The 16,952-nt window shown below is 46.2% G+C and overlaps 1 protein-coding gene across 4 annotated transcripts in view; it reads left to right on the forward strand.

The window, feature by feature from the left end:
• Positions 1 to 16,952, forward strand: part of PBX4 (PBX homeobox 4) — a 60,854-nt gene that overhangs the window by 20,535 nt on the left and 23,367 nt on the right. For all 4 annotated transcript variants that reach the window (XM_021083419.1, XM_021083420.1, XM_021083421.1 and 1 more), the window contains exon 2: positions 1,725 to 1,798. In XM_021083419.1, coding sequence (XP_020939078.1) covers positions 1,725 to 1,798 — 74 coding nt within the window. The remainder of the gene's footprint in view (positions 1 to 1,724; positions 1,799 to 16,952) is intronic.

A 16,952-nucleotide genomic window follows, 5' to 3' on the forward strand; every position in this document is an offset into this window, starting at 1 on the left:
ATAGATATGGAATTCACATCATGTGAATTCTGTAAAATCCTCCACTGCCTCCGGTATTAGTTTTCTATTGCCAACTATGACAGATGACCACAGACTTAGTGACTTAAAAAACACGCATCTGGAATTCCCCTTGTGGTTCAGTGGTAATGAACCCAACTAGTATCCATGAGGATGCTGGTTCGTTCCCTGGCCCCACTCAGTGGATTAAGGATCCAGTGTTGCCATGAGCTGTGGTGCAGGTTGCACACACGGCTAGAATCCAGAATTGCTGTGGCTGTAGCATAGGCCAGCAGCTGTAGCTCCAATTTGCCCCCTAGCCTGGGAACTTACATATGCCATACAGGCAATCCTAAAAAGCAAAACTAAATAAAAGACACACATCTAGGAGTTCCTGCTTGGTGCACTGGGATAGGCAGCATTTCTGCATTGCCGCAGCTGCCGTGTCATGTAGATCAAAACTCCGGCTTGGATCTGACCACTAGTCCGTGAACTCCATATGCCACAGGGCAGCCCAAAAAACCCCACAGATACGTTTATTATCTTCCATTTCTGTAGCTTCCGAGTCCAACGTGGCTCTCATTGGGCTGAAATGAACATGTTGGTAGGGCATTCCTTCTGGATGAGGGTCCGTTTCCTTGCTTTCTCCAGCTTGTGGAGGCCAACCTGCAGTCCTTGGCTCCTAGTCCCTTCCTTCCTCCATCTTCAAAGCCCACAACGTACTGTCTCTGACCCCTGCCATCGCATCTCTTTCGCTGACCAGAGATGGGACAGTTTGTCCACTTCCAAAGTCATGCGATTAGATTGAGCCCATCTGTATAATCCAAGTTAAACATCCCACCTCAACGTTCTTAACTTTAATCATCTGCAGAATTCTTTTTCCCTTGTTAAGTCGTTCTGAGGATTAGCATGTGGGCCTCTTTGGGGGCCATCCTTCTGCCAACACAATTTCCATCACAGGTGAACAAAAGCGAGGGTCATTCCACTGACTTAGATAAGGCTCTGCCTGTCAGCCCCATTTGCCTCTCTAACTTCCCTCCTTCCCCCACAGCATCCTGGTCTCTCTCTCTCTCTCTCTCTCTCTCTCTCTTTTTTTTTTTTTTTAATCTTTTTATGGCCACACCCACAGCATATGGATGTTTCCAGGCTAAGGGTCAAATCAGAGCTGTAGCCCCTGGCCCATACCACAGCCACAGCAACTCGGGATCCAAGCCAAGACTGCAACCTACACCACAGCTCACCGCAACGCTGGATCCTTAACCCACCGAGCGAGACCAAGGATTGAACCTGCGTCCTCACGGGTGCTAGTCGGGTTTGCTAACCTCTGAGCCATGATGGGAACTCCAGATCCTGGTCTCTTAAAAAGCCAAGTGTAGGAGTTCCCGCTGTGGCTCAGTGGGTTAAGAACCTGAACTAGTATCTATGAGGACTCGGGTTTGATCCCTGGCCTCGCTCAGGATCCAGCATTGCCACAAGCTGCAGCGTAGGTAGCAGATGCGGATCAGATCTGGCATTGCTGTGGCTGTGGTGCAGGCTGGCGGCTGCGGCTGCAGCTCCATTTCAACCCCTAGCCTGGGAACCTTCTTATGCTGCAGGTGGGGCCCTAATTTAAAAAAAGGGGGGGGGGTTTCAACAGAACTGGCAGACTCAGTATGGAGAATCTTTACTCTCATGCCCAGAATGACTCCCTCCCTTTCTCACCTGCTCCTCTGTCGCCTCTCTTTCAGAAAGCATGCTCTGAATTGCCATCGGATGAAGCCTGCTCTCTTCAGCGTGCTCTGTGAGATCAAGGAAAAGACAGGTAGGCTATTGAGAAGACACTTCCTATGTGGATCTAGGACCACAACAACCTCGCACCTTTGGTCCTGGCTCAGCCCTAACATGGGCTGTCATGGGCTGTCTTGCTTGTCACATCCCTCTCTGGCAGCAGATGGTCCAGATGGTTGTTTCTGCCTTCCTTGACAGAGCCCTGCCTCCTGGTGCATCCCATTCACTTATTTTGTAACTAGAGAAATACCATTGCCAGAGAGTAACAAGCAGCTGCATTCTAGCTATAAGGCCTCAGAAGCACCATGGCATTATGTTGTTTTACAAAAGGATCTAAGATGACAGAATTAGGAAAGTAGAATCACAATTTTATTTGCTTGTTTTAGGCATCCAAAGTAATCCCCACCAAAGCTTCTGCTACTGCGGAAACTTTTGTTTAAAAAAAAAAATCTAAAAAAATAAATAAATAAATAAATAAATAAATTAAAAAAATTTAAAAAATTTTAAAAAAATCTTTATTTTGGAGTTCCCCATCGTGGCGCAGTGGAAACATATCCGACTAGGAACCATGAGGTTGTGGGTTCCATCCCTGGCCTTGCTCAGTGGGTTAAGGATCCAGCGTTGCAGTGAGCTGTGGTGCAGGTCTCAGGCGTGGCTCAGATCTAGTGTTGCTATGGCTGTGGCATAGGCCGGCGCCTACAGCTCCGATTAGACCCCTAGCCTGGGAACCTCCATATGCTATGAGTGTGGCCCTAAAAAGACAAAAAAACAAAACAAAATATTCTTTATTTTGAATTTAGACTTTCAGAAAAGTTGAAAAACTAGTACAGAGGGTTCTCCTATACCTTTCTCACAGCTCTTTCTAATGGCAATGCCCTTAGAGCCATACTGCAATAATTAAAACCAGGAAACTGGAGTTCCCCGAAGGTGTATTGGGTTAAGGATCCAACACTGTCAGTGCTGTAGTTCAGGTGCCTGCTGTGGCATGGGTTCAATCCCTGGCCTGGGACTCTCCAAAAAATTTAAATTAAAAAATAAAAAATAAAACCAGGAAATTGATGTTGGTACAATGCTCTGTAATTGAGCAATGGGCCCTATTTAAATTTCCCCAGTTTTTGTCCTAAATGCCCTTTTTCTGGTCTGAGATCCTGCATAACATATAGTCATGGTGTCTCCTTGGTCTCCACCAATCTCTGAAGTTTCCTCCATCAATCCTCATCATCCACAACCTTCACACTTTTGCTAAGAACTGCTCAGTCATTTTATAGAGTGTCCCTCAGAATGGTTTATCTGTTCTTTCCTCATGATTAGGCTAAGGTTGTGCATCTTTGGCAGGAATCCCACGGAAGCGTTGTTGTGTCCTTCTCAGTGCATCATGTCGGAGTACATGCTGTCAATAAGTCCTATCATTGGTGGTGCTGACTTTGGTCATTTGGTCAAGGTTAATAACAATTTGAAGATAGTTTATAAGGGAAGCCACGGAATTCCGTCATGGCGCAATGGTTAACGAATCTGACTAGGAACCATGAGGTTGCATGTTCGATCCCTGGCCTCACTCAGTGGGTTGGGGATCTGGCATTGCCGTGAGCTGTGGTGTAGGTCATAGACGTGGCTGGGATCTGGCATTGCTGTGGCTCTGGTGTAGGCCGGCGGCTATAGCTCTGATTCAACCCCCTAGCCTGGAAACCTCCACATGCCATGGGTGTGGCCCTAAAAAGCAAAAAAAAAAAAAAAAGGGAAGCCACCAAAGAAGAGGAAGACATCATTGAAACCAAAGTCATCAAGAAAAAGGTTGTCAAAAAAAAAGAAAAATTCTGTCACTTGATTTCTTAGAATGAGTTGGGTTTTTGTTTTTGTTTTTGTTTTTTTCTGTCTAACCCATGGCATGTAGAAGTTCCCAGACCAGGGATCAAACCCATGCCACAGCAGTAACCCTATCCATAGTAGTGACAATGCCAAGCCCCTAACCCACTAAGCCACCAGGGAACTCCAAGGTTGGTTTTCATTGAGATCAATTTTTTTAATATGGTGTGTCACCTGGAGCTTGTGGAAAGTATGTATGTGGTACAAAAGTATGTTTCTTTCTGAACATGGTTTTGGTGCAAGATTGACAAGTATTTGACTTGGATAGTGGCTGAGAGCAGTGACAGGGTGAATAACGCTTTGCCTCTGACTCCATGACCCTAGCACATGACTGAAATTTTCTCTGTCCCCAGTCCTTCTCTGTGAATTGGGAACAGTAATAACACAACTCATCGTTATTGAAAATTGTGTGAGTTCATATATGTAAGGCTATGTGAATTATCTGGTGACTGAAAGAGGAATTCCCCTTTTTTTTTTTTTTTGGCCTGTGCCCATGGCCCACAAAAATTCCTGGGCCAGAGATCAAAGGGATCAAACCTGAACCACAGCAGTGACCCTAGCTGCTCCAGTGACAATGCTGGATCCTTAACTCACTGAGCCACCAGGGAACCCTGAGAAATTCAAATTAAAAAAAAAAAAATTTTTAGGGCCACACCCATGGCATATGGAAGTTCCCAGGCTAGGGGTCCAATCGGAGCTATAGCTGCCAGCCTGCACCACAGCCACAGCAACACAGGATCTGAGCCTGTCTGTGACCTACACCACAGTTCATGGCAACTCAGGATCCTTAACCCACTGAGTGAGGCCAGGGATCGTAACCCTTGTCCTCATGGATACTACTAGGATTGGTTACCGCTGAGCCACAATGGGAACTCCTGAGAAATTCAATTTTGAACCTACATTTAAGTTTCATCCAAATGCTTTAAAGATGTGATATTCTTTTCCTTCCCCACATTTTGAAAAACTTTTGTTGTTATAAAATATATATAAAATAAAATTTACCATTTTAACCATTTTAAGTGTACAGTTCAGTGGCATTAAGTACATTCACACCGTTGTACAGTCATCACTGCCATCCCTAGAACTTTTGCATTTTCCTAAACTAAAACTCCGTATTCATTAAATGCTAACTCTCCATTCCCCACTCCCCTGGCCTCTGGTACCTCCATTCTACTTTATGTCTTTATGAATTTGACTACTCTAAGTACCTCATATGAACAGACTTATGCTGTATTTGTCCATTTGTGTCTGGCTTATTTTACCTAGCATCATATCGTCAAGATTTGTGTTATAGCATGTGTCAGAATTTGCTTCCTTTTTTTTTTATTTTCTTTTTTTTGCCACACCCATGACACAGGGAGCTTCCTGAGGCAGGGATCAAATTAGAGCCATATGGATTTGTGACCTATGCCATAGCTGTGGCAACAGCAGATCCCCAAGCCACTGCCCAGGCTGGGGATCAAACCTGTGCCACCACGGAGACAATACTGGATCGTTGACCTACTGTGCCACAGAGGGAACTCCTGAAATTTGCTTCCTTTTAAAGGCTAAATAATGCTCCATTTTGTTTATCCATTCGTTGTGGGACATTTGTAAATGGCTATTGTAGCCATTACAATAGCTATATATAGCATAATGATGCTAATATCTGTGCAAATATCCTTTTGAGATTTTGCTTTCAGTTATTTGGGGTATATAGGCAGGAGTGGAATTACTGAATCACACAGTATTTGTATATTTAACTTTTTGAGGAACTGCCAGGCTGGTTTTTTCCACAGCAACTACACCATTTTACACTTCTAACCAGCAGTGCATAAGGGTTCCAGTTTCTCTATATCTTCTTCAACATTTGTTATTTACTGGGTTTGTTAGTTTTTATGATAGCCATCCTAGTGGGTGAGAAGTAGTATCCCATTGTGGACATGATTTTTTATACTTGTTTTTTTAATGACAGCAGATTTTGGGAACCATATTGGTTTAAAGAAATATCCCATTATGGAGTTCCCGTTGTGGCTCAGTGGTTAGCAAATCTGACTAGGAACCATGAGATTGTGGGTTCTATCCCTGGCCTTGCTCAGTGGGTTAAGGATCCGGCGTTGCCATGAGCTGTGGTGTAAGTTGCAGATGCGGCTCGGATCCCACCTTGCTGTGGCTCTGGCATAGACCGGTGGCTGCAGCTCTGATTCGACCCCTAGCCTGGAAACCTCCATATGCCGTGGGAGCGGCCCAAGAAATGGCAAAAAGACAAAAAAAAAAAAAAAAAAAAAAAAAAGAAATATCCCATTATGGATCTTCATGGTGTCACTTCTTAATAGGTAGAAGTCAACATTTTATCAGTTATCTTTATCACCACTTTTCGTAAAAGCCAGCTTGTGATGTATTTCTGTTCTAATTCTTTTATCCTCCATGTATTCTGTAATCTGGAAGCTTATGTTCCATTTGGTTTACAAAGCCACTATAGCCTTAAGCGTCTACGTTTGTTCTCATATTTGTTTGTTTGTTTGTTTTCTTTTCTAGGGCCACACCTGCAGCATATGGAGGTTCCCAGGCTAGGGGTCTAATCGGAGCTGTAGCTACCAGCCTACACCAGGGCCACAGCAAAGCAGGATCCAAGCCAAATCTGTGACCTACACCACAGCTCATGGCAACACCGGATCCTTAACCCACTGAGCAAGGCCAGGGATCGAACCCGCAACCTCATGGTTCCCAGTTAGATTCGTTAACCACTGAGCCACGGCGGGAATTCCTGTTCTCGTATGTTTGATTGGGTGTATTTAACTTTACTTTGAAACAATCACAGATTTATATCCATGTTTTAAGAGCAGTGGAAATACATTTTCTCCCTGAACTATTGGAGAGTAAATTGCTGCCATGCCCCATGACCCCTGCATGTTTGAGCGTATTTCCAACAAACAAGGACAGTCTCTTGTTTACCCACAGGACAACTGTCACAGTCGGGAAAGGAACACTGATACCTCACCACCATGGAATCCTCAGGTCTCATTCAAGCTCTGCCGGTTGTCTCAATAATGTCCTTTATAAAGACAAAAAAGTCAAAATTTCAGACATCCTGTCGTGGCTCAGCGATATCGAACCTGACTATGATCCGTAGGATTCAGGTTCGATCCCTGGCCTCTCTCAGTGGGTTAAGGACCCAGCATTGCCATGAACTGTTGTGGTGTAGGTCGCACACGCAGCTCAGATCTTGCATTGCTGTGGTTGTGGCTTGGGCTGGCAGTTATAGCTCCAATTCAACGCCTAGCCTGGTCCATATGCCTCAGGTGCAGCCCTAAAAAAGCAAAAAAAATAAAATAAAAAATAAAAAATAAAAGGTCAAAATTGCATTTTGCATTTATCACATCTCTTTGGTCTTGTTCCATCTGTGACAGGCCCTCATATTTCCTTGACTTTCATGACCTTGACCATCTGGAAGATCACAGGCAGGACCCTCCACCTGGGGTTTTTTGTGGGTTTTTTTTTTTTTTTTATGGTTTTTATCTTTTCCACTCTAGTTGATCCTCCATCTGGGTTTATCTGGTGTGTCCTCATGATTAGATTTCCACTATACATCCTCAAAATGAAGTGATGCCTCCTCTCATGCAGAGGCTGGTCATTGGTGCCCACATTTGCTCTGTCCCCTATGTTTTGTTTTGTTTTGTTTTGTTTTGTCTCTCTTTCTCTCTCTCCTTTTTTTTTTTTTTTTAGGGCCGCACCCTCGGCATATGGAGCTTCCCAGGCTAGGGGTCCAATCGGAGCTGTGGCCACCAGCCTATGCCAGAGCCACAGCAACATCAGATCCAAGCCGCACCTGCGACCTACACCACATATGTTCTCATGTGGTTTTTTTTGTTTGTTTTTTGTTTTTTCTAGGGCTGCACCTGCAGCATATGGAGGTTCCCAGGCTAGGGGTCTATTCGGAGCTGTAGCCACCGGCCCTCGCCACATCCACAGCAACACCAGATCCAAGCCAAGTCTGTGACCTACATCACAGCTCATGGCAACACCAGATCCTTAACGCTCTGAGCGAGGCCAGGGATCGAACCTGTGTCCTCATGGATTCATTTCCGCTGAGCCATGACGGGAATTCCACTCTACCCTACTGGCGACATTAATTCTGATCACTCAAATGAGATGGTGTCTGCTAGACTACTTTTTTTGGTGGGGGGGTGGGGCATGCCCACAGCATGGAGAAATTCCAGGGATCAAACCTGAGCCACAGCTGTAACCAGAGCTACAGCAGTGACAACACCAGATCCTTAACCCACTGAGCCACCATGGAACTCCCAGACTTCTTTTTTTTCTTTTAGAGCGGCACCTGCGGCATATGGATGTTCCTAGGCTAGGGGTCGAATTGGAGCTACAGCTGCCAGCCTACACCACAGCCGAGCCACATCTGTGACCTACACTGCAGCTCATGGCAGCACCAGATCCTTAACCCACCGAGCAAGGCCGGGGATCAAACCCACATCCTCACGGACACATATCAAGTTCTCAACCTGGTGAGCCACCATGGGAACTCCTATATTTCAGTTTTTAAAGAGTGCAAATATGTTAAATTTAAGATTTCTATTATAAATTTAAGTGGAAATGTCAAGGTGGCTATTAGATGTATGATTTGAAGTGGAATGAAGTGTGTTGGCCAAAGGACTTAAATGTGGGCATATCTGTTTGTAGTTGCTATTTAAAACCTTATGTGACCTGCAGCTCACAGCAACATGGGATTCTTAATCCACTGAGGTGGTCCAGGATCGAACCCACATCTTCATAGATACTACTCAGGTTCTTAACCCACTGAGCCACAATAGGAACTCTCAGGCTTCTCCTTTTTAATGTTGCTCTTTTTCCCTTTGTAATAAGTGTTCTATAGGAGATACTCTGAGACTATACCTCATTAAATTTTCCATTTCTTCATTTTTGTATTTTGTATCAGTCTAGGTTGGTTGAGTCTTATCACTATCTGTTATTATCCTCACTCATTTTGGTGCTCAAATTGGCCCTGATTTGGCTAGTGTGAGCCCCTTCAAGCTGGCTGCATGCCCTTCTAACGTGTCACCATTGGCCTTTGGGTGCTCCTTTTGTTGCTGCCATAAAGTGTCCCAGGCTCGTATTCTTCCCTCTCTGCCCCGCCAGAGTCAGCAGTTTCTCCAGGAGTCCTGGCTTCCTTTAGAGTAGATTTTGACCTTGGATGTGCATGTTGCTAATGAGATGTTACTGCTCTGGTCACTCACTCTCAGGGCACAGAGCTAAGGTGTATTTGTGGTTGATACTTACATATGTGTACACACACACATCTATTTTTTCTATATCTGCATATATTAAAAACCATGAGTGCATTTCAACATCTTTTTTTTTTTTTTTGGCTACACCCACAGCATGTGGAATTTCCCAGACCAGGGATCAAACCTGCACCACAGCAGCAACCCAAGCCACTGAAGTGACAACCCTGGATCCTTAACTCCCTACACCACAAGAGAATTTCCATTTCAGTATCTTTAATTCTAGTTCAACATCACAGAGTTCATTCGATTTTTCTCTCTACAGATATTTAAAAATTTTTATTAGAGTTCCCCTTGTAGCTCAGTGGTAATGAGCCCAGCTAGAATCCATGAGGACATGGGCTCGACCCCTGGCCTTGTTCAGTGGGTTAAGGATCTGGCATTGCTTGAGCTGGGGTGTAGGTCGCAGACACAGCTCAGATCCCGCATTGTTATGGCTGTGTGACTCCTAGCCTGGGAACTTCCATATGCCGTGGGTGCAGCCCTAAAAAAAAAGACCAAAAAAAAAAATTTTTTTTTCTTTTATTGAAGTATCGTTGATGTACAGTGTTGTGTTAATTTCTACCGTTCAGCATAGTGACTCAGTTATACATATATATACTTTTTTTTTTTTTTTTCGTCTTTTTGCCTTTTCTAGGGCCGATCCCGCAGCATATAGAGGTTCCCAGGCTAGGGGTCTAATCGGAGCTGTAGCCTTGGCCTACACCAGAGCCACAGCAACTCGGGATCCAAACGGCGTCTATGACCTACACCACAGCTCACAGCAATGCCAGATCCTTAACCCACTGAGCAAGGCCAGGGATCAAATCTGCAACCTCATGGCTCCTAGTCAGATTCGTTAACCACTGTGCCACGACGGGAACTCCGACATGTGTATACATTCTTTTTCATAGTCTTTTCCATTATGGTTTATCACAGGATATTGAATATAGTTGCCTGTGCTATACAGTAGGACCATGTTATTTACCCATTCTAGATATAATAGTTTGCATCTGCTAACCCCAAACTCCCATCCATCCCTTCCCTGTCTCTCTCCAGATTTGTAACACCCATCTCTGACAGTAAGAACCACCTCAGCCACTGACTGTCCCCCACCAAGTCACCCTCACCCTCCACTGCAGATGCCCTCTGCCCTCCAGGGCTATCATGTCCCACACTAAGCTCCCACTCAGGTGCCTCTCACGGGTGTTTGAATGTCTAGTGGCCTATCTGGTCCATTCCTTATTTAAATTATGAGGAGCAAATATTGTGGCTTTTAGTAAACAAAGGTTGGTTTTGGGGGGGATTGTTTTTGTTTTTTTGAGATTTAAAGTTTGCCCTCAACCCCTCCCTGCACTCTCTTCAGTGCACAGTATGAACAGGATAAGCAGCATTCCTGCAACTGTATGAGTGACAAAATCTGAGAATCTTGTGGGTTGAAAGAAACTGCCCATGGGGGACACACCACAACTCCAGGGGCTGTGTATGCAGCTCCTGGAGACATTGGCTACAGCTACATGCTCTTAGTACCACTGAATTGTGTGATATTGATTCACCCTCATAAAAATCTCCCAGTGTTGGTGCCTCTCTCTGAGGTGTCCTGTCCCCCTGCCAGCCCCAGCCTGCTGCAGCCCCGGGGGTCAGGGGGCCTTTGGGGATCTCCCCATTGTTTCAACATTTGGCTCTCTCATCAGAGCTCCTTGGATATATGGGTCTCTGAGGTTTTTATCGACAACTTAGCTAGCAAAATAGGGAATTTAATAGTAATAAAAAGCTATTTTTATTTATTTTTTTAGCTGCAGTGTGCAGCAGCTTGATGTGGGATCTCAGTTCCCAGACCAGGGATCAAACCTGGCTGCATCAGTGCAAGCACCAAATCCTAACAATTAAACCACCAGGGAACCCCCTAAAAAGCAATTCTTAAAAGTACTTTAATCAGGAAGCTGTAGTTCTTCGTGGCAGCCCCCAGCAAGTTAGCCGCAGGCTCTCCAGTGTGACTCAAGGGCCCCAGGCAAACGGAGACACTACTGTCAGGCATAAGGTTCCAAGTAGCCAGAGGTGACCTCCCAGAAGGGGATGGCAAAGACCCTACCTTTGGACAAGGGTCAGTGCTTTTCTACACAGTATCTTTTCAAGATTCCAAATGCTTCATTTAGAGCTTCATGGTCACAGGGAAAAAATTTAATTTCTGTTTATATTATTTATGTATATGAATATGTGTGGTGGTTGGCACATAACAGTATGAAAGGCAAGTCAGAAGATCATAAAAATAATAGTGGTACATTAGGACAAAAATCTGTGGGAGAAATACGGACATCTAATTCCAAGAAGTGTAGTGACGGCAGATCTCTATAATAGGAGATTCTTGTCTGTGATTTATATATTGCCCATTACTCTTGAAAAAAAAAATCAGGGGAGTTCCCGTCGTGGCGCAGTGGTTAACGAATCCGACTAGGAACCATGAGGTTGCGGGTTCGGTCCCTGCCCATGCTCAGTGGGTTAACGATCCAGCGTTGCCGTGAACTGTGGTGTAGGTTGCAGACGTGGCTCGGATCCCGCGTTGCTGTGGCTCTGGCGTAGGCCAGTGGCTGCGGCTCCGATTCGACCCCTAGCCTGGGAACCTCCATATGCCGCGGGAGCGGCCCAAAGAAATAGCAAAAAGACAAAAAAAAAAAAAAAAAAAATCAGGAAGCTGTAGTTCTTTGTTTTTCCCATTGGTGAGATGCTGGGGCTGATCAGGAAACCGGTTCTTGAGAGCTGTGGGTGCGCCGTCTGGGCATGTCTCCTTTTTACTCCATCTGGTTCTGTATGTCCATATGTGACTGCAGCCATTGGTCAGCTTCAAACTCATCAGTTTCTGGAGAAAAAGAAAAACTTGACACCTACTGCTGTCAGGACAGGCTGAGGTGTCCATTTTAGCCCACGCTGTTGCCCTGTCCCATCTTCCCAGGCTGCAAGGACCACACGCAGGGCTTCTGACTCCACCGAGGCTGAGTCCCAAGGCAGCTGTGGGGCTCAGAACACAGGCCATGCAATAGATCTGGGTATTTCTTCAGAAAACCATGCTTTCTTTCCACTCATTGGTTCAAACATTGGAATGCCTGGTACATTTGGGGGCACGATGACTCAGGGATGAGGAAGCACAGATCAGCCTTGGAAAGCACAAGGCTTCGCTGCCTAAATGTCCAATTCAGTGTGGCCTGGTGTCTTTTCATATCAATAGGAAGAGCAGTTGTGAGAGCACCATGTGGCCAACACACGGACCACAGACCTTCCAGTCTCAAGAAGGGCCAACTCTGGAAGGAAAGAAAATGAAAGCTCAGTTCTGCTCAGCTTCCCCTAACCCCATGACCAGGAATGACCAAGCCTTGGCCCAAAGAAAACTATTCAGGGTCCTGATCCTGCACGGGTTTCCATGGGCCTCTGCCCAATGAACAGTGGGCTGGGCCTCCTGGGGCACCCAATTGGGAGATGGCACATCAGCTTCTTCCCCCCCTCCTCCACTTTTCAGGGCCGCACCTGTGGCATATGGACGTTGCCAAACTAGGGGTCAAATCAGAGCTGTAGCTGCCAGCCTACACCATAGCCATAGCAATACCAGATCCTTAACCCACTGAGCAAGGCCAGGGATTGAACTTGCATCCTCATGGATGCTAGTGAGATTTGTTAACCCCTGAGCCATGCCGGGAACTCCAATTTTTTTTCTCTTTGTTACATCAGCTTCTTGATTTCACCCTCATCTCTCACATTTCCCTCTGGCTAATGTGGCAGGACTTTAGGGTAAAGACTGAACCTGCACAGAGCATTTAAAACCCAGTGGGCACTGATGGAGCATGGGCCATAGCTGTCAGCTCTGCACTTCCCAGCATCACTGCCCCAACTTTCCTGCTTACTTTATTCATGTTTCAGAGATGAGCAGAGGAGTTTTCTTTGTGGTGCAGCTGGTTAAGTATCCTTCGTCAACACTGCTGTGCCTCTGGTGGATCCCTGGCCAACTTCCCCGTGCCTGTGGCATGACCAAAATACACACACACACACACACACACACACACACACACACACCACACACAAACAGGCAAACAAAGAAACAAACAAAACATACAAATGAGCATAGTTGAAGCGCCAGAGAGAGGGAGTTGCACCCTAGTAACCTAAAGACAATCTATGTGTTTTCCCTGTCCTGGTTCTGGGAAGAAATCCTGTCCGCACAGGCCCCAGGCACTGTCTTTGCGGCCACCTCTCACTGCATTCATAATGGTCCCTGGCCTCCACCATCTGTGTCCTCCCATGAATTCAAGGTCTAGGATGGGCTTGGTCCTAGGACTGCCCTGGTACACAGCACATAGTATACATACTTTTTTTTAGGGCCTACTGAGGCATATGGAGGTTCTCAGGCTAGGGTTAGAATTAGAGCTACAACTGCCGGCCTACGCCACAGCCATGGCAACACCAGATCCAAGCCAAGTCTGTGACCTACACCACAGCTCATGGCAATGCTGGATCCTTAACCCACTGAGCAAGGCCAGGGAGCAAACCCACATCCTCATGGAGACTAGTCAGGTTTGTTACCACTGAGCCACAACGGGAACTCCCCACACCTTATATTGTTGTTGAATGAAGAACTCTTTCTGGTGACCAATACCTCCTAAGTGAAATCCTTTTTATCCTGTACACCTTATGAGGTTCAGAAAGATTGAGTGTCTGGGGTCTGACTTAGAACACAAGGCTTATCATCTGTATCATCCTCAAAAGAAAGCCATCCTCCAGGTAAACCATGCTGGCGGGCTTTCCTGGAAGCCTTAAGAGTTAGTTCCAAGAATTGCCTTCTAATGCCTCCTCCGGCCTGTAGGAGGGACTCGGAGGACACCTTCCAGGGTCGGGGTGCAGGCGCTCCACCTGTGATCTCTACACTATGTGTAGAGTGGTCCTGCCTTCAGCAATCTCTGAAGGTCAAGGATACCCTAGGAGTACACCCCCTCCCCCAAATCCCTTGATGCAGCCGTCCTTGGTATCTGGAGAGCCTGTCCTGAAGACAACAAATAAACTCTTTGGAAGAGCTTTGAATTTAGCTGGGAGGACACAATACTGGCCCAGTCCCTTTTCTGAAACCCTTGGGGCTGAGTGCATTACAGAACTCAGAATTATTTGAGTTTTAGGTATGTTGTGTTGACAAGGACTAAGGCAGAGCCTGTGTTCAGTGACTTAGCTCCAGAGAGGGAACAGTCCCACACACTGGTCTGGGGCCGGGCTTTGCCTCCAGGTGAACTTGAGTGCCAACTTGGGTAAAAAAGAAATCTCAGGAGTTCCCAATGTGGCTCAGCCGTTAATGAACCTGACTGGCATCCATGAGGACACAGGTTCAATCCCTGGCCTCAATCAGCAAGTTAAGGATCTGGTGTTGCCATGAACTGTGGTGTAGGTCACAGACATGGCTTGGATTCTGCATTGCTGTGGCTCTGGCATTGACCAGCAACTGTAGCTCCAATTCAACCCCTACCCTGGGAAACTCCACATGCCTCTGGTGTGGCCCTAGAAAGACAAATAGACCACAACAAAAAAAGGAAAAGAAAGAAAGAAATCTCAGGGAGTTTCCCACTATAGTGCAATGGGATCAGCAGCATCTCTGCAGCGCCAGGATGCAGGTTCAATCCCTAGCCCAATACAGTGGGTTAAAGGATGTGGCATTGCCGTAGCAGACAACTGTGGCTCAGACTGATCCCTGGCCCAGGAACTTCCATATGCTCTGGGGCGGCCAAAAAAGGGGAAAAAAGAAAAAGAAAGAAACATTGGGCGTACGTGGTCAGCCCCTTAAAGAGCCAGCCACCAGGTATCCCAGGCAACTAACACAGAGAAGCCTGCTCTGTCATCTCCCAGCTGTAATTGTCCCCTATGCTGGCCTCCAGTTACACATCTGTGCCTCGGCTTGGTTGCTTGTGTTTGCTGTGTCTCTGAGGAACAAGAAATCCCGGCTCCACCAGTCTGGCTTTCAAGTCTGGGAGCCCTCCTTGTGCTGCAGGAGCACAGGCAGCTGCTGTCCGGAGTGAGTGTAAATAACCCATCATACAAGGGAACGCCCTAGTATTTTCTCACCGCAGTGCAAGGGCCTGGCTTCGAGCTGTCAGGCAGAAGTAATCCAGCAGTTTTTTACCTTTATTTCCCTTCCTTCTCAGCTACTCAAGTCTGTTGCAATCATAGTATCATGATTGGTAGCTTCAGCCTTCCAGTTGGGTCTGTACCCAGACTGCCCTTTGGACCTCTGTGTGACTTCTACAGTTCACTTCCCTTTTGTGATTGGCTAGACCCAGGGCTAAGACCCATATATAGTATTTCTTCGTGGCTGTGCAGCGAGCCTATCCCCTAGAGCTGGGGGGTTTTTTTCAGGTTGCTTGGAGCGTTTTTCCTGCCCCCACCTCCCATCTCAGGGTGACTCATGAGTAGAGCCTCCAATTCTGATCAGCCTCCACTCCTGTGCAGCTGTAGACTAGAGCTGTGGTCCAGCCCATGGGGGTGATTTACATTTGAATTAATTAAAATCAAGTATAATTAAGAGTTCCCACTGTGGTACAGTAGATTAAGAATCAGCCTGCAGTGGCTCTGGTTGCTTCAGAGGCTCAGGTTCAATCCCTGGCCTGGCACAGTGGGTTAAAGGATCTGGCATTCCCACAGCTTCAGGCTCAGATTCAATCCCTGGCCTGTGAACTTCTATATGCCGTGGGTGTGGCCATAAAATAAAATAAAACGAAGTATTATTAAATAAGGAGTTCTGGGAGTTCCTGTCATGGCTCAGTGGTTAACGAATCTGACTAGAAACCATGAGGTTGCGGGTTTGATCCATGGCCTTGATCAATGGGTTAAGGATCTGGCGTTGCTGTGAGCTGTGGTGTAGGTCTCAAATGCAGCTCAGATCCTTCGTTGCTGTGGCTATGGTGTAGCTCTGATTAGACCCCTACCCTGGGAACCTCCATATGCCATGGGTGCGGCCCTAAAAAGACAAAAGACCAAAAAAAAAAAAGAAAATTAAATAAGGAGTTATTTTCAGCCACACTATTCATATCTCAGATGCTCAGTAGCCACAGGTAACTGATGGCTCCTATGTTAGTGAAGATCTAGAACATTCCATCACTGGGAAAGTTCTGTTGGATAGACAGATGGGTTAGTATAGACAAATAAACAAATCAAGGACTATAGCAGTTCCCTGGTGGCTCAATGGGTTAAGGATCTGGTGTTGTCACTGCTGTGGCATAGGTTTAGTCCCTGGCCCTGGAACTTCCAAATACCTCTGGTGTTGCCAAAAAACAAAAAGGAGTGAAGTTTTCTTTTTTTCCTTCCTTTCTTCCTTTTTTTTTGGTTGTTGTCGTTGTTGTTTTAGGGCCACTTGTGTGGCATATGGACGTTCCCAGACTAGGGCTCGAATCAGAGTTCATTCATGTTGTAGCTTGTGTCAGAAGACGTCAGAGTTCCTGTTGTGGCTTCATGGTAATGAACCCAACTAGTATCCATGAGGACGTGGGTTCGATCCCTGGCCCCCCTCAGTGGGTTAAGGATCTGGTGTTGCTGTAGCAGACACAGCTAGGATCCTACATTGCTGTGGCTGTGGCATAGGCCAGCAGTTGCAGCTTCAATTCGACCCCTAGCCTGGGAACTTCCATGTGCCACAGGTGTGGCCCTAAAAAGTAAAAAAAAGAAAAAAAAAAAAAAAAACCACTTTATACTAACAAGAACCTATGGCATAGCACAGGGAATTATATTCAATATCTAGTAATAATCTATAATGGAGACAAATCTGAAAAAGAATTTATGTATACATATATAAATAAACTGGGAGTTCCCGTCGTGGCACAGTGGTTAACGAATCCGACTAGGAACCATGAGGTTGCGGGTTCGGTCCCTGCCCTTGCTCAGTGGGTTAACGATCCGGCGTTGCCATGAGCTGTGGTGTAGGTTGCAGACGCGGTTCGGATCCCGCGTTGCTGTGGCTCTGGTGTAGGCCGGTGGCTACAGCTCCGATTCAACCCCTAGCCTGGGAACCTCCATATGCCGCGGGAGCGGCCCAAGAAATAACAACAACAA

The sequence above is a fragment of the Sus scrofa genome, chromosome 2 (assembly GCF_000003025.6).
Source record: "Sus scrofa isolate TJ Tabasco breed Duroc chromosome 2, Sscrofa11.1, whole genome shotgun sequence".
Lineage (NCBI taxonomy): Eukaryota > Metazoa > Chordata > Mammalia > Artiodactyla > Suidae > Sus > Sus scrofa.